At 39.4% G+C, this 21,612-nt stretch overlaps 1 protein-coding gene across 2 annotated transcripts in view; it reads right to left on the reverse strand.

Moving 5' to 3' along the window:
- PIGU (phosphatidylinositol glycan anchor biosynthesis class U) overlaps positions 1-21,098 on the reverse strand; it is an 83,404-nt gene extending 62,306 nt beyond the window's left edge. For both annotated transcript variants that reach the window (XM_029918399.1, XM_029918400.1), the window contains exons 1-2: positions 20,947-21,098; positions 10,917-10,981 (exon numbers count right to left, since the gene is read on the reverse strand). In XM_029918399.1, the coding sequence (XP_029774259.1) occupies positions 10,917-10,981; positions 20,947-21,076 (195 nt within the window). In that variant the 5' untranslated portion in view covers positions 21,077-21,098. The remainder of the gene's footprint in view (positions 1-10,916; positions 10,982-20,946) is intronic.
- Positions 21,099-21,612: the final 514 nt, after the last annotated feature.

The following is a 21,612-nucleotide window of genomic DNA, read 5'->3' on the forward strand; positions in this document are numbered from 1 at the left end:
GAGAGATAAAAGTGTTCCCAAATAAACAAAAACTGAGAGAATTCATGACCACCAAACCAGCCCTACAAGAAATCCTAAGAGGGACTCTATGAGGGAAATGTTGCAAAGAATGCACAGTGCCAGAGACACCACTATAAACATGAATTCTAGGGAGAACAAAATGACTCTAAACCCTCATTTTTCAATAATAACACTGAATGTAAGTGGACTGAATATTCCAACCAAACGACACAGGGTGGCAGAATGGATAAAAAAACAAAATTCATCTATTTGCTGTCTACAAGAGACTCATTTTCGACCTGAAGATATGTTCAGGTTGAAAGTAAAGGGATGGAGAAATATCTATCATGCGACTGGAAGCCAAAAAAAAGCCAGAGTAGCCATACTTATATCAGACAAACTGGACTTTAAAGTAAAGGCAGTAACAAGAGATGAAGAAGGACATTATATAATAATTACAGGGTCTCTCCATCAGGAAGAGCTAACAAGTATAAATATCTATGTGCCAAATTCAGGAGCACCCAAATACATAAAACAATTAATCACAGACAGAAACAATCTTATTGATAAGAATGCGCTAATTGCAGGGGACTTTAATACTCCACTGACAGCAATGGATAGATCAACCAGACAGAAAATCACTAAAGAAGCCATGGACCTGAACGACACATTGGAACAGATGGAATTGATAGATGTATTTAGAACTCTGCATCCTGAAATTAGGAAATTCACCTTCTTCTCGGGTGCACATAGCAGATTCTCCAAGATAGATCACATACTGGGACATAAAGCAGCCCTCCATAAGTATAAATGAATAGAGATCATACCATGCACACTTTCAGATCACAATGCTATGAAACTTGAAATTAACCACAGGAAAAAGTCTGGAAAACCTCCAAAAATGTGGAGTTTAAAAACCACCCTACTAAAGAATGACTGGGCTAATAAGGCAATTAGAGAAGAAATTTAAAAATATATGGAAACAAATGAAAATACAACTATCCAAAATCTCTGGGACGCAGCAAAGGCAGTCCTAAGAGGAAAGTATATTGCAATCCAGGCCTATTTCAACAAACTAGAAAAAAGCACAAATATTATGCTTAGTAACTTTTGATTGAGTGATGGATATTATATACGAAAAATCGAAGAGGTTCTGGATAAGGCTATTTTCTTCCAGGAATAATTTCTTTAAATTTCTGGCAAGCAAGTAAGTAGAACTGCATCATCTTAATCTAATTAGAGTTTAGCTAACTAAGCTGGATTTCTTTTTTTCTTTTCTTTTCTTTTCTTTTTTTTTCTTGTGAGAGAAAGAGAGCACAACTGGGAAGGAGGGGCAGACAGAGAAAGAGAATCTCAAGCAGGCTCCACTCTCAGCATGGCTGAATCCCACAACTCTGGGATCATGACCCACACCAAAAACAAGAGTCAGATGCTTAACAGACTGAGCTACCCAGGCACCCCATTGATTTATTCTTTGTAATAGTCTATATGTCATCTACCCTTATTCCTTCTGAGGGCCAAATTGGAAGCCAAGATGTTTATCAGAGCAACCCTGGTTGGCCATGCATTTGATTTTTTATTTCTCCAGCACTGTGAGACGCCAATAGTTCTACTTAACCTTTTTTTTAATGTTTTTATTTATTTTTGATACAGAGAGAGACAGAGCATGAGAGGGGGAGGGGCAAAGAGAGAAGGAGACACAGAACCGGAAGCAGGCTCCAGGCTCTGAGCTAGCTGTCAGCACAGAGCCTGACGTGGGGCTTGAACCCACGAATGTGAGATATGACCTGAGCCGAAGTCGGAGGCTTAGCCGACGAGCCACCCAGGCGCCCCATCTACTTAACCTCTTAGCAGCCAATTTCTGTTCTCTTTCTCTGCCCTCAGCCTATGCCACTTACAAATTGATAAATACATCAGGAGAAAGTAGCTCAGACTGTCTCACATTTTGTATTTTCCTCTCTGGGATCTCAGCCCCTCAGCAATCCTGGCTATCTCAGTACTTTCCAATACCATCAAACAGATTTGTTTTTCTATTCATCTTGCTTTCCTAGTTTTTCTCGGCTGGAGGGTAGATATGCTACTATAAGCCAGTTCACCAATCCACCAGAACCAGAAGGATAGTGCGTGACTTGGTTTTAGTGAGTTCTTGCTGGTGACTCAGAAGCACCTCTTCCCAATGCCCAATCACATACAAAAATATGTCCTATAATATTGCAAAGGTCCCTAACAGGCTTTTTAGGGATAGCAAGCTAGTGTGGTAGAAAGAACAAGGTTTTGGTGTCAAACTCGGGTTTAAGTCCAGGTTCCACCTGTGTACTTGTCCCTTCCAAACTTTCGTTTCCTCAGCTATAAAATAAGAATAGCCACCTATTTGGGGGCACCTGGGTGGTTCAGACAGTTAAGTGTCGAATTTTGGCTCAGGTCATGATCTTGCAGTTTGTGGGTTCAAGCCCCACATTGGGCTCTGTGCTAAAAGCCCAGTGCCTGAAGCCTGCTTCAGAGTCTGTGTCTCTCTCTCTGCTCACCCTCTTTCTCTCTCAAAAATAAACATTAAAAAAAAAAAAGAATAGTGACCTACTTCACTGGGTCCATGGGAGGAATAACTAGTAGTGGGCACAAAGTGCTTAGCACAGCGCCTATACAGTAAACCTCAGTATGTTAGATACCTGACATCAACTTTTTACCTCCTTTTGAAACTTTGCCTTTCAAAGTTCTAAAAGAACTAAACTTTTTCAACTATCTTCGAATGGATTCTTTTTTGCATTTATCTTTGTCAGTAAGAAGTAGTAACTTGATATTTATATTACCAATAGCCTGCTTTCAAAGTGTTTTGATGCTTCAGATAGTTTAGAGTGGCACTATTAAGTAGTTCTCAGAAATGATAGTTCTCAAAAAGCCTATCAGCAAATGGGCTGGTTTCTATAATGAACTAACATGTTTATAGTAGTTAAACTGTATATCATATTATTATAGAGAAGTATACACTGAATATAATTTGTCTTCATGCTACCTTTCCATGTAAGTGACCATTCCCAGTCAGATTAGGGTAAATTTTGAATGAACTCACAATTTTAGGATCAGTACTTGGCTAAACACAAAACAGAAACATTTGTTGAAGACAGTCATAAAATCTAATGTGGTTGCCAAAATTCTTTTTCTCTCCTGTGCAGATTTTTTCTTCTCCCTTTTTACATATTCTTACTTTCCCCTATGAACCAGATAGTAAAACGAGCTGAAGATTAAAAGAAAGCAGGGAGAGGGGGGGAGCAAAGGAATGATGAACTTTCTCTTCCAAAATACTCTTTTCACTTGGTTTGACATAATTTTTTCTTTTTTTTTCTTTTATTTTGGAGAGAGAGAGAGCACAAGTGGGGGAGAGGGCAGAGGCGCGCACACACACACACACACACAGAGAGAGAGAGAGAGAGAGAGAGAGAGAGAGTGAATCTTAAACAGGCTCCACACTCAGCATGAGAGAGAGAGAGAGAGAGAGAGAGAGAGAGAGAGAGAGAGAGAGAGTGTGAATCTTAAACAGGCTCCACACTCAGCATGGAGCCCGATGCAGGCTTAACGCCATGACTCTGAGATCATGACCTGAACCAAAATCAAGTCAGATGCTCAACCAACCGAGCTACCCAGGCAACCTTAATTTTATTACTTTATGTTTTATTATTTAAAGAAACTATATTGAAATACAGGTAGCTCTTGATTTATGAACATTGAGCTTACAAGTAAATTAACTTACCATATTCAGGAAAGAGGAGCATGGGACTCCAGTTTAAAGTCATCCCCACTATGTTTGGGGGAAGCAACTGTTCAGTCCTAATGGGGTTATCTTACACAAGTACAGAGAGTTAACATAGCTTCTTATAGCTGGAAATTACCACCTCATACCATTATCCCCTTTTACTTACACACACTCATGAGGAGTAAGAATATGTTCTAGGTTCCCTCATTGTAGCTAAGAATGCATTCTACCAGAGAAACATTTTAAATAACGGTTAAATGGCTAGATACGGCTCTTCCATTCATTCGACATATTCTTTCTGAAAGGACTATTTCACATGTTCCCCTGTCCTCAACCTCCAACTTCTCACTTTCATCTGACAACTTCATTTCTTATTTCACTGAGGAAAGGAAGCAATTAAATGAGAACCACCTGATTTTCCCACTACTCCTTGGCCAACTTCCTTTATCTACACCTATATTCTCTTATTAACAACAGATGAACTTCCTTTCTTCTTACCCGAAGTCAAATTCTCCCCCTTGTGAACTATATCCCATTCCTTCCTGACTCCTCAAAGACACTGTTCATTCAGTTATTCTCTTCCCTATATCATCAACGTCTCTATCCATAGGATTATTCCCATCAGCAACCATATATGCAGATTCTCATTTTTTTTTTGCTATTTTATTTTATTTTATTAAGTTTTGAGCATACTTTTACACGTTCTTTTTCTTTTTTAATAGATTCTACACCGACTGTGGGGCTTGAACTCCCAACCCTGAGATCAAGAGTCGCATGCTCTACAAACTGAGCCAGCCAGCTGCCCCCACATATTTTTTTTCTTTCACTGAAGTGTAGTTTACACACAGTGCTACATTAGTTTCAGGTGTACAATACGGTGATTATATATTATGCGCACCTCAAATGTGGCTACCATCTGTCACCATACAATGCTATTACGATACCCAGGACTACATTCCCTGTGCCGTCCCTTTTATTTCCTCTTATTCCATAACCGAAAGCCTGTCTCTCTCACTCCTCTTCACCCATTTTGCCCATCTCCCCCTCCCCACTCCACTCTGGCAACCATCAGTTTGTTTTCTGTATTTATGGGTCTGTTTCTGATTTTTTTTTTATTCATTTGTTTGGGTTTTTTAGATTCCACATGTAAGTGAAATCATATGATATTTGTCTTTCTCTTTCTGACTTCTTTCACTTAGCACAACACCCTCTAGGTCCATGTTGCTGCAAATGCCAAGATTTCATTTTTTTATGGATAAATAATATTCCTGTGTTTGTTGTCTGTGTGTGTGTGTGCACGTACGTGTGTGTGTGTGTGTGTGTGTGTGTGTGTGTGTGTGTGTGTGCTTCCATATCTTGGCTACTGTAAACAATGCCACAATAAATATAGGGCAGATTCTCATGTTTAAAACTTCTTCACTAGATATCTGCCTTCACTTACCATACAATTTCTCTGCCCTCCTTTAGAGCAAAACTACTCAAAAAGGTTGTCTATTGTCTATCTTTTCAACAGAGACAAAGTCCAAGACATAGCCACAGGGTCTTTTATAACCTAATCTATGCAGTGACATACCATTATTTCCGCGTATTTTTTGTTGGTCATACAGGCCAACTCTGGTACAATGTGAGAGAGGACCACAACAAGTATGAGTGTCAAAAGCCAGAAATCTTTGGGGGACATCATGGAGGCTGGCTATCACATGAGGTGATCACATCAAGTCCCATGTTTTCCTATATCATCCACAGGCTGACAGATCCCAATTTTATACCTCCAGCCAGAACCTCTCTTCTACATTTGTATAGTCTGTTGCCTTACCAATGTCATTTGGATGTCTTCAAACTTAACGTGGTGAAATCTGAACTCTTACTTCTCAGCCTCCTAAAACCTGCTCCTCCCTAAGTATGCCTCATCTCATTAAATAACACCACCATTCACTCAATTTCTCTGGACAAAAAAACCTGCTATCCTTGATTCATATCCCTGAATCCACTCTTGCCTTCATATCTCATATAAAATCTATTAACAAGTCTACTTCTAAAAGTATAATGAGAATCTAAATACTTTTTTTAAATTTTTTTTAAATTTATTTTTTGAGAGAGAAACAGAGCAAGCAGGGGAGGGACAGGGAGACAGGGAGAGAGAGAATCCCAAGTAGGCTCCACACTGTTAGCATGGAGCTGGATGTGGGGCTAGATACTCATGAACTGTGAGATCATGACCTGAGCTGAAACCAAGAGTCAGACGCTTAACCAACTGAGCCACCCAGGTGCCCCTCTAATTACTTTTTTTTAAAGAATCACTTTTCACTTCCCACTCTTTCACTCTTCATTAATCACTTTTCACCGTCTTCGTCATTACTACACTAGTCCCAAGCCACCATCATCCTGCTTAGACTACTGCATAAGCATCCTTCCTAATCATTTTTCTGCTTCACCTCTTGCCCCTAGAGTCACTTCCCCTCACAGTATCTACAGCAATATTTATTAAATGTAAAGTAAATATAATTGCTCCTCTCTTGGTTTAAAAGTCTCCATCCATGTCTTGCCAGCATAGTAAAAACAAAATCTACTTGCTACTATGGGTCTCCAGGATTGGTGAAGGATCTCAAGATGGCTAGGCAAAAACTTTAAAAAGCATTTACTGAGTAGCCCTTGGAAAGATCATACCCTGAGACTAAAAGACCACTCTAAGTCCCTAAAGTCTTGGAATGAGACCCTTATAACCACACTGGCTACTCTACCTAAGTATCCACCTGCTGTCGACTGGGCTTATACAAGGCCAATGTAGTAAAGGCTGGCTTGGCAAATGACTTTGAGAAGTTTAATGCCCTGAAGACTCATGTGCCAGCATGCTGAGAAAAAAGAAGATGTGGAAAGTTGTGCTGAGTTTTTGCCTCTCTCTGAGGCCAGGATGGAGAACTACAAGAGACCTAGAGAAGATGAATAACATAATTCCTTTTGAGCAAATGACCATGGAGGACTTGAATGAATTCTTCCTAGAAACCAAATTAAACAAGAAGTATCCCAAATGATTTCCCCAGCCAACTGAGAATTTATAAATTTGAATCTGGGAGGAAGCTCTGGCCTTCATATCTTAAATTATGGACATTAAAAATAATTAAAGATAGACAGGAGAACCAACTCCTAACCATGTGCATAAAAAAGTGCTACATAATCTGACTCCTAACTTCTCATAATTTGTCTCTATTATTCTCCTCTTTGCTCATTCTACCTTAACATTGGCCTTCTTTATCCAACTCACAAATGACAAGTGCATTCTCAAATCAGGGCCATCACATATGCTACAATGCTGCTTCATTTAGATCTCTTACTCAAATTTCACTTCTTCAGAGTGCCTTCCCTGAACACACTATCTAAAATAGTGACACATACCTGACTGTCACTTTTTTTTTTAATGAGTGTCAGAGAAAAAGGGAGACACAGAATCCAAAGACAGGCTCCAGGCTCTGAGCTAGCTGTCAGCACAGAGCCCCACATGGGGCTCAAACCCGCAAACTGTGAGATCATGATGCTTAATTGACTGAGCCATCAGGTGCCCCTCTTTTTCTTTTTTTTAACGTTTATTTTTGAGAGACAGAGAGAGATGGAGCGTAAGTGGGGGAGAGGAAGAGAGAGAGAGGGAGACACAGAATCTGAAGCAGGCTCCAGGCTCTGAGCTGTCAGCACTGAGCCAGATGTGGAGCTCGAATCCATGAACCGTGAGATCAAGACCTAAGCCAAAGTCAGACACTTAATGGACTGATCCACCCAGGTGCCCCAACTGTCACTCTTTTTTTTTTATTATTAAGTTCATTTATTTTGAGAGAGTGAGTGAATTCAGGGAAGGGGCAGAGAGAGAAGGAGAGACTCTCAAGCAGTTTCTATGCTGTCAGCGTGGAGCCTGATGTGGATGGAGCTTGATTTCACGAACCATGACATCATGACCTGAGCTGAAACCAAGAAATCGGACACTTAACCAACTGAGCCACCCACACAGCCCTGACTGTCACTCTTTATACCTTTACCCAGTTTTATTTTTCCACATATACTTACTTACCATTTAACTGAAATCTCACTTTTTTTAAACTTTAGTTTTATGGAAGTATAATTAATATAAAATATATTAATATAATATAATAATAATTAAATATTAATTTATATTTATATTTATATAAAATAAACTAGTTTATTTAAAGTATACTATTTTTTAATGTTTATTTTTTAAGAGATAGAGAATGTGAGCAGGAGAGGAGCAGAGAGAGAGGGGGACAGGATATGAAGTGGTGTCATATGTCGGTGCTGTCAACACAGAGCCCAACGTGGGGCTCAAACATGCAAACTGTGAGATCATGACCTCACAGTGAGGTCATGAGCTGAAGTCAGATGCTTAACCAACTGAGCCACCCAGGCACCCCTAAAGTATACAATTTGATAAGTTTTGGCCTATGTATACACCCATGAAACAAACCATCACCATAACCAAGATAGTGAATACATCCTAATTCCCAAATGTTTATCAATTTTACGGTTCATCCCAAAGAACCAACTTTGTTTTAGTGATTTTCACCATTTTCCTGTTTCATTTGTTTTCACTTAGATCTTATTTCTTTTATTCTGCTTACTTTGAGGTTAGTTTATCTTCTTTTCCTAGTTTCTTAAGGTAGAAAAAGAGGTCATCAATATGAGATCTTTCTTCTTTTCTAATATAGGCATTTAGAACTATGTATTTCCCCCAAGTACTGCTTAGGGACATCCCACATATTTTGATAGGTTGTGCCTTCATTTTCATTCAGTTCAAAATGCTTCCTAATTTCTCTTCTGATTTCGTTTTTGATCTATGGGTTATTAAGGAGTATATTTTGTTTCCAAATATTTGGAGATTTTCCAGACATCTTTCTGGTATTAATTTTTTATTTAATTCCACTGTAGTCAAAGAATATACTTGGTATGACTTCAATCCTTTTAAATTTATTAAGCCTGTTTTACGACCCATGATACGGTTTATCTTGCAGATGTTCCATGTACACTTGAAAAGATTATGTGTTTTGCTGCTGCTGGACAGAATGTTCTATAAATGTCAGTGAGGTCAAGTTGGTTGACATACTAGCCAAGGCTTCTACATCCTTGTTGATTTTGTCTACTTGTCCTTTGAATCCTTAAGAGAAGGTATTGAAACCTCTGGCTATAACTGTGGATTTGTCTATTTCTCCTTGCAGTTCTGTCAGTTTCCATATATTTTGAAATTCTGTTATTAGGTGCATAAACACTAGGATTGTTATGTTCTCTTGAAAATTGACCTTATCATTATGAAATAATCAGCTGTACTCCTGGTAATATTCTTTGCTCTGAAATCTGTTTCCTTTTTATTAACTTTTTTTTTCGCTCTCAAAAATAAGTACCATGGGGCCAATGACCGTGTCTTGTTTTGTATCCCTAGCACCTACCACAGTAGCTTGCATTTGGTATGTACTTAACAAATCTTTACTAAAAAAAAGGAGGGAAGGATTGGGAAACATATATAGATATAGGACTAGGCACTAGGAATACTTAATGAAAATGTACTAGCACCTGTTCTGAGGAATCCATCACAGTATATCATAGGAACATATCATAGTAGGTAAAACAAGTACAGAGACTTTCAAGAGTATAATATGAGCATTAAAAAGTATGAGCACAAGATGCTTTGGAAGATGCTCATGAAGAACAGTTTCTAGAAGGAGGTAAACTCTAAGCTAATATATAAATAGTAAAGCTAATCACAAGAAGAGGGACAAATAGCCCTCCATAAGGAGTCTAGAACATGAGCAAAGACACCTAGGTAAGAGAGAACACAGTGCTGGAGCATAATGAAAGCATGTGAGAACTCTCTCAGGGGGTTCCTACTCCGTCTAGAAAGCATACTGCCCGAGGCCTCCTCCACACTGGGCCCTTGTGGCTAGTGGGCTATGCTTTTATATGCCACACACATCCGTTCCCAATAACTGAATTTGTGCTTATTAAGAGTCTTAAATTGTCCCTGTTTCTGCTAGCAGCTCTTATTATTGTGGTTCAATTAGATATTAATACAAGCTAATGAATATGAATGCAAAAGCCAGCTGTTATCTCCATGAGAACCAAGCTGAATGCTTTCAAAATATTAGACAGAAAAAACAACAACAAAAAAAATAAATTTGTTCTCAAAGTATGTGTGAGGCAGACAACTGTAAAAATAAGGGGTTAAAATTTCAAGTTAGAGGGGCGCCTGGGTGGCTCAGTCGGTTGAGCCTCCGGCTTCGGCTCAGGTCAGATCTCACGTTCGTGGGTTCGAGCCCCGCATCGGGCTCTGTGCTGACAGCTGGCTCAGAGCCTGGAGCCTGCTTCCGGTTCTGTGTCTCCTCCTCTCTCTGCCCCTCCCCCTCTCATGCTCTGTCTCTCTCTGTATCAAAAATAAATAAAACAAAATTTAAAAAAAAATTTCAAGTTAGAAAAGATTTCTACTTTAAAATGATATAACCAATAATAATGGGGCGGTGAGAGTAGAAAGAAATGTGGCTAATGTGGTAAGCAGGGCCCACAGGCCTTTGTATGCTCCCTGAGGCATTTGGATTTTATCCTGAGTTCAGTGGTGAGCTGACCCAATCAGACTCACATTTCAGCCAAGAGGACTCTGACTGCAGAATAAAAAGTAAAGGAACAAGATGGACTTGAGAAAGACTTGTCAGAAAGCTGTCGCAGAAGCCGAAGCAAGAGATGATGGTGACCTATGAATGACTTTACCATTCTTAAGAACTAATTTTATGGGTTAAATAGGCTTTTGTGACTTTCTAAGAAACCAGCATTGCCGACACAGTTTTCATTGAAAAGCATGTTCCGAAGAACCAATTACAGGCCAATTAGCATACAACTTTTTTGTGCCCTGGGAACTGTTTACAATTTATTTGCCAATAAAAATGGTAACTTCTACCGAAGTCTCATCTGCTTCCGCAAATCGCAATCTTAATCTGGATCATTTCCACTGCAATTGTGAAACCTCCTTCTTATGCAGAGGACATCTAAAAAAGGTCTGTTTCTAAATATGATTTTCAAAAATAGATTTTTTTCAAACATTTGTACAAAGCAGAGGTTAGGCTTTGGTATTTGTTACTATAAACTACTCTTAATACCCAGAAAGGAGAACAAGAACACTTACTTCATGAAATACTGCTCCAGAATACGGAGACACTCCCAAGTCCAACAGTGAGAGGCCTTCAACCACTGAAAAGTAAGACATCCAAGTTCACTTCACTTCATCCAAGTTCAGAGACATGTGCAGATGACCAGAGACCAATGAGTTAGATACTCCCAGGAACAAGAAGGGCCTCACAGTTTGTTCAACCCCCTTTACCTCATGCCCAACCAGTGGCTTTAAATCTTGATTTGAACGTTTCAGATGATGTGCACCCATTTCCACTGTGGGGCAGCTCTTAGGAGAAAGTTTTATGTTAAATTATGAGCGTTTTTCTATCTCACTGTAATTTCCACCCACTTTAAAAAGTATTTCTTTCATGTATATTCTGCCCCATCCCCCCAAATGATAAGACAACAAATTAGAAGCTGGTAAGAAATGTCGCTAGTGTAGGGAAACGGAAACTTTCATATGCTGCTTGTTTGAGTGACATTTGTATTAACTTTTCTACAGGGAAATATGTACTTTTAAAGTACTTTTGACAGTAAAGTGATTGTTCTTAGGGCAATTGATCTTAGGAAAATAACTGTATGTTCGTTACAGTGCTCAGAGTATTAAAAAAAAATAATAATCCCTTGGGGCACCTGGGTGGCTCAGTCAGTTAAGCGTCTGACTTCGGCTCAGGACACGATCAACCCCACATTGGGCTCCGCGCTGACAGTGCAGAGCCTGCTTGGGATTCTCTCTCTCTCTTCTCTCCTTCTCTCCTTCTCTCTCTCTCTGCCCCTCCACCACTTGCACACATGCTTTCTCTCTTTCTCAAAATAAATAAACTTAAAAAAATAATCCCGGAGCACCTGGGTGGGTTAATCAGCTAAGTGTCCAACTTCGGGGCTCAGGTCATGATCCTGCAGTTCATGAGTTCGAGCCCTGAGTCAGGCTCTGTGCTGACAGCTAGCTCAGAGCCTGGAGTCTGCTTCAGATTCTGTGTCTCCCTCTCTCTCAGCCCCTCCCCCACTTGTGCTCTGTCTCTCTCTCTCTCTCAAAAATAAATAAGTAATAAAATAATAGTCCCAATGTCCATTAGTAGCGATTTACCTAAATAAATTATTATACGTATATATGTGGATGTGTGGATAGATACATAGAAACATTTTATAGTTAAAATTATACTATGATATAAATGAATAAATAAGTGGAGGAGCAAAGAAAGCTCTTCCTTACAGAGAACTGTAAGTATCAAATGTAGAAGGAAAGATGGGCATAGAAAATCATCATTTGGCAGATCTCACAGTAATAATTGTGAAAGGCAAGATCATCAAGGGATACTAAAATCAGTGAGAAAAAATATGATGCGAAGCCACATTTGCAAGGGGTAAAATAATTTTATGTGGACAAACTTGGCACTCACTACCTTAATCATGTGACCAAAGTTAACATCACCACTAATAATGTTGAACAGTTCACACTATCAACATCAAGTACCTCCTGAAATGATTCACTGAGATGGAGATAAACGCTTCTGTAGTCCTTATGCCAAAAATGTGGTATCCTTGCCAAAAAAGCACAATTTCAATCTAATCATGAGAAAACATCAGGAAAACCCAAATTGAGACAAAATAGCCGCCTAGTGCTCTTTAAAAATATTAAGACTGAGGGGTACCTGGGTGGCTTAGTCAGCTAAGCATTTGACTCTTGATTTTAGCTCAGGTCAGGATCTCATGGTTCATGAGCTTGAGCCCCATGTCAGACTCTGCACTGACAGCTCAGAGCTTGCTTCGGATTCTCTATCTCCCTCTCCTTCCCTCTCTCTCTCAAAATAAACAAATAAACTTAAAAAAAACATTTAAGAATGAAGAAGTGTTCTATATTGGAAGAGACTAAGGATACATAATAACTGAAGTGTGGGATTGTGGACTGAATCTTGGACTATAAAAAAAAATTAGTGGTACAATTGATAAAATTCCAATAATATATCAGTTATTAGTATCATACGAATGTTAATTCTCTGGGTTAGGTCAGTATACTATGGTTATCTAGGATGTTTAAATTAGAAGAGGTTAAGTGAAGGGTAAACAGGAATTCTGTACTATTTTTGCAACTTTTTAAAAATCAAAAATTATTTCAAAATTAAGAGTCAAAGTAAAAAAGTATATTACAGATATGCATTTACTAAAAGAAAGACATCCATGAAGTACTCTTAAATGAAAAGGTCATAACACAGCATGGCAATATGATCACATTTTATTTTAAATATTTATAGTTTAAATATTTATAAGGCTTGATCCATTTAATTATTTGAGAGAAAATCAATATGTATTCAATGAGAAATGCCTCATAAACACAAAACTTAGGCATTAAACAAAATAAATAAAATTTAAAATACAGCAACCATCTCTGCTGATAAGATTACAGAAGATGTTTAGTTTCTTTTACCTTTTCTTCATTTTCTGAACCTTTATCAATGAGCATTATTTCATAATTATTAGAAAGAAATAGGAAAATTAATTTTAAAAGAAAGAGAGTGAAGGAGAAGAAAAAACATAAATGGACACACAAAAACTTATAAAATGTATGAGCTTACATACTCCTAAAATATCAGAAGTACATGTTAAGAAACTGATGCATATAAGAATCTGGTCCCTCCAGGGAACATAAGTGAGTGGTTATAGGAAAGTGGTATGGAAAGGTGCCTTTTAACCATACAGCCTTTGGCACCATTGGTTTCTGAACCCTGTGACTTAATTACCTATTCAAAGATAAATAAAACAAAAACAAAGTTACAAAGCCTATTCTATAAAAGCTACATATTCATAATGAGTGGGCCTTAAATATGCCTTTAAATGGACCCACCCTAGAAGGAAACTTAATCAGTTACACAGTTCATACTGGCTGTAAAATAAAAAAAGTCATTGCACAAGACAGCTATAACTGGTCCTTATAGTAGGACCAGAAAGAAGCTTGCCCCACAGAGTCACATAAAGAAGTTGCTGTGTAACCCAACTACTCAACCCTTCACTGACAGCTTTACTGGAGACCCAAGGAGATGATTCCTCAGGCCACTTCACAGGGCGACTCCCCACCCCAGTAAGTCAATGGCATCCTACCACCGAGCAGTAAAAGCAGCTCAACAGAGGACCAGTACGGTGCTGTCCATAGACATCCTCTCCACTGGCTAATCCAGAGGGAGACTGCATACTTTTTAGGCAATTGTCTAAAATGTAATTTCTCTCAGATATGCGTTTGCTAGGATATTGTACACCTGTAAATTTGCCAATGTGTTTTCTGGCAAGTGCTTAGAATGTGGCACTATCATGATGATTAAATATGACCTCATATTACTTAATAAATAATTGATCTAAGGGAAGAGTTAACCTCATGTGGAAACATTAAAAAAAAAACAACCACTATCATTTACTCCCACCATCTATAACATTGAAAAGTATAGGAAGAGCATCAACTCAAAATATTTTTACTTGAAAACACTGATATTTACGATAAACTTCTTGTAATGTCCTTATTTGGGGGCACATGATTGAAAACTCTGGCATGGTCTGCAGTACGTTTGGGAACATCTGAATTACAGAGTAACAAAATCCTCTAGAATATAATGGTGAATTTACTCCATGTGTAAAAGAATAACCAAGGCCCCAAATTCTAACATATATAACCATGTTCCAATAATATTTTGCTGGGAACATTTTAAAATAGGTTTCATAAAATGTCTGAGGAAAAAACCAAATTACTCAAAACAACAACAATATAAAGAGCCCATAGATTTAAGCCATCATTTTTCCTAGAGTACTTCCTAAACACCTGTGAAAAGTACACCAGAGAAATGGAATAAAATTTCTGCTTCCTGGGATTATTATCCAACTAATGTTTCAGAATAGTTGACCATAAAAACTAATTAATTACTGCCAACTATTCTAAAATACAAGGTTTTTTTATAATAGTGTTTCAACTCTTTTAAGATTTTATTTTTAAGTAATGTCTACACCCAATGTGGAGTTTGAACTTACAACCCCAAGATCATGAGACACAATGCTGTACCAACTGAACCAGACAGGCGCCCCAATAAAGTGTTTTGGGGTACCTGGATGGCTCAGCTGGCTAAGCATCCAGCTTCAGTTCAGGTCATGATCTCGGGGTTCATGAGTTTGAGCCCTGTGTCAGGCTCTGTGCTGACAGCTAGCTCAGAGCCTGGAGCCTGCTTCAGATTCTGTGTCTCCCTCTCTCTCTGACCCTCCCCTGCTCATGCTGTCTCTCCCTGTCTCTTAAAAATAAAAATAAAAAACATTAAAAAAAATTAAAGTGTTTCAACTCTTAACTGATAAATCCCATGAAGTAAAAATTCTTATTTAGTTATCTTTATATGCTTTTCTTATGGGTGATAATAAAAACATATTATGTAGCATAAGACAAACATTGTCTGGGTGCCTGGGTGGCTCAGTCAGTTAAACTTCTGAGTTCAGCTCAAGTCATGATCTCGGGGTTCATGAGTTTGAGCCCTGTGTCAGGCTCAGTGCTGACAGCTCTGAGCCAGGAGCCTGCTTCAAAGTCTGTGTCTCCCTCTCTCTCTCTCTCTCTCTCTCTCTCTCTCTGCCGCTCCCCTACTCATGCTCTGTCCGTCTGTCTCTCTCTCTCTCTCAAAAATAAACATTAAAAAAAAAAAAGACAAACATTGTCTTTGAGCTTCCCATATCAAGAAGGGCATGCATTAAGCTTGTTAAAAAGTACTATCCCAGAAGGCCCAAGAGACAGTGTCATTCCCATAGCAATGAACACACCCATCATCTAGATCTTGCTTTCTACATAACATTCTCCAATAAAGGACACCAGGGCTCCTTGGAGAATTAGTCAACTCCAGGACTGAACCAAGAAAAAATATGGTAACCCTAAAGAATCTTGTGGTTCCAGAAAGTAATGAAGTACTAAACAAAACAAAACAAACAAACAAACAGTGAGGAAAGTATGTCAAAAGGACAAAGGAGTCAACCTGAAAGAGGTGACAATGGCCAAAGATGGAATAATTTGAGCATCAAAATAAAGATAAAATGGGTTATAATCTAGAGAATAAAATACCTATTAGTCCATACAGATATTAAATAAATAAATAAGGAAGAAGGGACAACTCTTCCTTATAGAAAAATTCCAACTCATAATGAAGAAGGAATGAGGGCAATAGAAAAGTCACCACTGGAACACCATAGTAATGACTGCTGCAGGCAAGATCATCAACCCACAAGTGCAACAAGTAGTGGGTAAAAACTTTACAAAGAAACAAGACAAAAACTATACAGAGCCCCTACATATATCCCCCAAATGTTTATAAATTAAAAAGGGGAAATAGTAACACTATAGTGGAGAAACAGGCAGATACTATTATAACTAAGGGATTAAGGTTACCATCATAAGTCATAAGTCATTTCAATATGATGTACCCTGATCCAATACATTGAGTACACTTCTGTAGGATTCTTCCCCAAAATCCATGATCAGAACTGTCTAACTATCAGAAACATTAGACAAACCCAAATTGGGGGACATCATACAAAATGCCTGACGAGTATGTTTCAAAGGTGTCACAGTCATAAAAGGGAAACTTAAACACGTATAAAAACATTTAAGGGCAAGACAAAGCTAAGTGACTAGGGACATTCATTTAAGCAATAAAACAAAAAGGATATAAAAATGTCATAACTAGGGGTGCCTGGGTGGCTCAGCCGGTTGAGCGTCCGGCTTCGGCTCAGGTCCTGATCCCACGGTTCGGTTCGTGGGTTGGAGCCCCGCGTTGAGCTCTGTGCTGATGGATACTCAGAGCCTGGGGCCTGTTTTCGGATTCTGTGTCTCCCCCTCTCTCTGAACTTCCCCTGCTCAAGCTGTCTGTCTGTCTCTCTCTCTCTCAAAAATAAATTTAAAAAAATTTTTTTAAATGTCATAATTATAGGGACATCTGGATGGCTCAGATGGTTAAGTATCCAACTCTTGATTTCACCTCAGGTCATGATCTCATGCTTCATGAGTTCTGCTTGAAGCAGACAGTGCAGATCTCTGTCTCCCTCTCTCTTTGCCCCTCCCCGACTTGCATTGTCTCTGTCTCTATCAAAATAAATACATTTTTTAAAAAAAGATGTCATGACTATAAAAGTCAGGATAATGGTTATTTACTGAAGGGGCTGAGGGGGCTGTGCCTGAGACGGGACATAAAAAAGGGCTTCTGAAGTGGCAAAGTTCTCGCTCTTGATTTGGATGATGGCTACAAAGGTGTTCTGCTTATAATAATTCACTGTGCGATACACTGTTGCGTGTGGTTTACTAATTCTCCATTTTGTTTAACAGTAAAAGTTTTGGTTTTTTTTTTAAAGTAATGCTAACAGAAGTGTTCTTTCTGACCCTGACTCTCAGAGCTGCATTGGAGGTGGGTTTCTAAATAAGCACATATAGTTACATCTAAACTCAAGAAGCTAAGCCCATACTGATTCCTGATCATTAGAGCAAAGGCTGAGGAAAAACTTTAAAAAAGTTCCAAAATTATTTCTGACACATTTCTATGCAAGATGGTATAGAGTGAACTCTGGTAGAAAAGCAATGCCTAAAGACTCCCAACTATTCACATGAAACGTTATATATGTGACTTAATATCTCTGTGCTTCCATTTTCTCATCTATAAAATGGGGTATTTACATCTAGGGCCATTTACATCTTAGGGCCAGTGTGGTGATTAAATTAGTTCTTAAACATATGTAAAATGCTTAGGACAGTGCCTGTCATATAGAAAGCATTACATCAGTGTTTGTTATTATTTTTATTGGACTGAGAAGCACATGCTTGCATACTGTCAAGCAAGAAATTTATATAAATCTTAGTTGGACCACCAAATAAATTGATGGGTCTGTAGAAATGAATGACACAGAAAAGAGGTCTTTCCTATTATAATGGATATCCATTATTTTCACCTGCCCAGCATCAATTTCTCCCTCTTCTAGTAACAGCACTCTGGTTTCCTACTGTATGCCCCCTCTTCCATAGTTTGGGAGGTTGTCCGCTCTCCAAAGATGTAGATATATATATATATTATTTTTAAGGTTTTACTAAGTAATGTCTACACTCAATATAGAGCACAAACCTACAATCCCAAGATCCAGAGTCACACACTCCACCAACTGGGACAGCCAGGTATATATGAATACAGGACTTTGGCTGACCACAGTAGTTGGCTTAAGAATTGGTATATTACCCAGACAAGTTCAATGTGACTCAACTCCAAGGCTTTCATTATGTTTGTTGAAGAACAGTAACTGTCCTTCCACTGGACCTGACACTGTAAGGATATAAAAGTCAGAGTCCATTAGGGGCCAATCTTGCCACTACCCAAGAAGAGCCCTCTTAAATGCAGTCAGTGCCAAGATGGAGAAGGAATTAGTCCTAATGAGATCATTGAGTCTCTGGATCTAGCTAGGTTTGAAGTTCGGATCTACCTTGAATTGTTCTGTTATGTAGGTCAATAAGTTCACTTTTTATTATAATTTGAGCAGTTTGAGTTGGGGTCCTGTCATCTGCACATGAAAGAACTGATGACGTGCCAAGTTAAAAACTCTTTAGATATTTGAAGACAAGAATGACCTCCTTCAAGTTTATTTCTCACTTATTCCCACTAAAAATCACTCTATGATTACAGCCAATCAAATTCTATTTGGATTCACAGCCCTTCACCCAAACAACTGGTCACTCAAAAAACTCATGTGGAATGAATGAATGAATGAATGAATGTTATGTGAAACCAGAGGGATCCTACTGCAATATTTTTAAATACCTGCCTTTTAGAGTTAAATACAATCACTTGCTTTTTAAAATATCCCATCTTAAAGTATACCCTGAAGACAAGTGATACAGATGTACTATCCCCACTTAAAACAGGACAAATAATTATCCTGACTCCATCAGATTCAGATAGGTGATTAGCAGATCTCTTTCTCTAGCTCGAACACTGGCTCCAAGCTCCAGACCTAAACCTCTGAATATCATACTATCACCCTACACATATATCAAACACTGCTGTCCTTTCTAATTCACCTATTTCAGCCAATATCACAACTGTTCTCCCAATTATTTAGATTCAAAATCTTAGAATTAGCTGTTTTGGCTTTCATTATTGTGCTAAGAGCTTAAACATGGATTATCTCATTTAATGGTGTACACATTACAGGTGAGAAAAATGATGTTGGAGATCATACAGATATATGTAGCAGAGGCAAAAACAAAACAAAAGACTCAAACCCTTTTAAAGATCAACAGACTCTGTGCTCTTTATCACCATACTATATTGCCTCATCTTTGGATCCTTCCCTCTGCTCTTCCTATATGTAACCAGATCCTATGTTTTCTTCTCTTCAATATTTATTAAACAGTAACAATGCAACTACTCTATGCCAAGCACAAAGGATTTAGAAATGAATAAAACAGTTCTGGCCTTCAAGTAACTCACAGTACAATGGAGAAACCAGATATAAACAAATAATTATAATAAAAAGTGAGAAATGCTCTTAATAGAGGTCTAAAGTGCTAAGAGAACAAAGGAAGGAGGGCCTAATACTGCCTTGGGGCTTCTGGTATCCAGAAGAAAGCAGGAACCAAGTGGCTTCAACCCAAACAATTAAGTTTGTTCAACAAATAGCTATATGCAAATATTATATGCAAGGATTATCAAGTGTAAGATCTCGCCATCACACATAAGAATTACTACTACCTTTATTACCATTTGTCAACTGGAAAACAGGGGCATATTACTTAACTTCTCTAAATTGTGGTTTCCCCTTATGTAAAATGGGGGAAATAACACCATCAAACACATAGAATACCTAGGGGATAAAAGAGGCTTACCATAATTTTTCATATATAGTATTTTTAGAAACCTAAGCTTGAATTATTCATAAAACAACCATTCTTTATGCCATTCTCCATTCCAGAGTGTCTATGGGTAACATCAAAACTCTAGCATTTAAGGTTCAAGGACACAAAGAGAACTTCTGGGGTGCTGTTACACCTGCAATGTTTTGTTTCTTTAGATCTGAGTGCTGGCGGGTGCTGCCTACATGAGTAAAAATTGACTGTAAAAACTCATTGAGCTCAACACTTAATATATGTGCATTGTAATATTTGTGCATTGTATGTCCACTGTGCTTAAACTTAAAAACGTTTTTTTAAAATGTATTTAAATTCTGGCCCTAACATAACCCCTACCCCATCTCTCCTCCACTTCGTACATTTTGCACCCTTCAACATTTTCTTGACCCTGTTTACCTTCCACTACCAGTAGTTCTTTCTCTATCTCCCTTTCCGAATTCTACAACCTTCAACAGTTAGCTCACAGCTCACATCCTAAGGAAACCGGAAAAGGAGAGGACACTGTCTTCAGGGTTGAAACTCCAAGACTGGATGTGCACAGGAAGAACATTTTTCAAAAAGGATTATAACTGTCTCTCCCACTAGCCTGTGGATCCTTCAGGACAAATTCTGTCTCACTGTAGGCACTGGTATAAAATAGTGCTGGATGAAGAACTTAAGAAACAGTGGAAAATGCTATACTACAGGTCCCAGACCGAGAACTGGCGTCTAAGCACACTCTTACACTCTACTCGCTTAGGCAAGACAGGTCGCCTCACTCGGGGAACCCCTCACACACCATCCCGTACCCCAGGGAGCACCACCTACGATCCCTCACCAAAACCCAATCCCCACTGCAAATCCCACTCCACACAGCAGGCCCTTTTCTCCTACCTATCCTTTCTCAGACCACGCCCCTCTCCTTAGGACCCGAGGGGGACACACCCCCTCAGCTCCCCTACACCTTAGGTGAGCCTACCCCTAGGGCTCAAACCTCGCCCCACAGTCCCACGCCCCCTCCCCTCGGCGGCCCCGCCTCTCCGAGGGCACCAGAGCGGGTCAGTTCCCTCAGAATCGTGTGCTTGAGGCCACTGCCTCCGCCTCCCATTCACTGAGGCCAGGAGAGCACAGGCGGGGCCTGGCCACCTGCTCCAGCCAGTGGCCTCACCTCTCTTCCAAGAGCTCAGTGGAGACACCACCTCCACCCGTTCGGAAATGAATTCAGCCAGACTGGAGCGGAACAAGGCCGCCCGCACGGTCACGGCCACTACCAGCAGCAAAGCCAAGGGAGCCGCCATGATAGCTGGGGCGGGCGCGCAGGCGGGGAGGGAAATGCGAGGCGGAAAAGCCTCGCGACCTGTGCGCCACCCTCTGTAGTTCTGCGGTCAAGCGCGCCTTGCTGGTGCCGCTGGAGCACCCTGACTGGGGACTACAACTCCTAGGAAGCCTTGCGGCGAGGCGGGGCGGGGCGACGTAGAGCGGGGCTTCTCAAGCTTGTAGCAAAGGGTTGGGCGACCTCTCCTAAGATAGTAGGTGCCTTGTAAAAGCGCTGGGTGCTGATAAGTAGGCAAGTGAAGGCATGTCTTCCTAGAATAATGAGCAAGTTTTGAGAAGTTGTTAATTTAACTCTTTTGTGTAAGTTTTAAATGTTGGGGTGTTTTTATTTTTTTTTAATATTTTATTTTATTTTTGATACAGAGAGAGACAGAGCATGAGAGGGGGAGGGGCAGAGAGAGAAGGAGACACAGAACCGGAAGCAGGCTCCAGGCTCTGAGCTAGCTGTCAGCACAGAGCCCGATGCGGGGCTCAAACCCACGAACGTGAGATCTGACCT

Source organism: Suricata suricatta, chromosome 12, assembly GCF_006229205.1.
Source record: "Suricata suricatta isolate VVHF042 chromosome 12, meerkat_22Aug2017_6uvM2_HiC, whole genome shotgun sequence".
Taxonomy (NCBI): Eukaryota; Metazoa; Chordata; class Mammalia; order Carnivora; family Herpestidae; genus Suricata; species Suricata suricatta.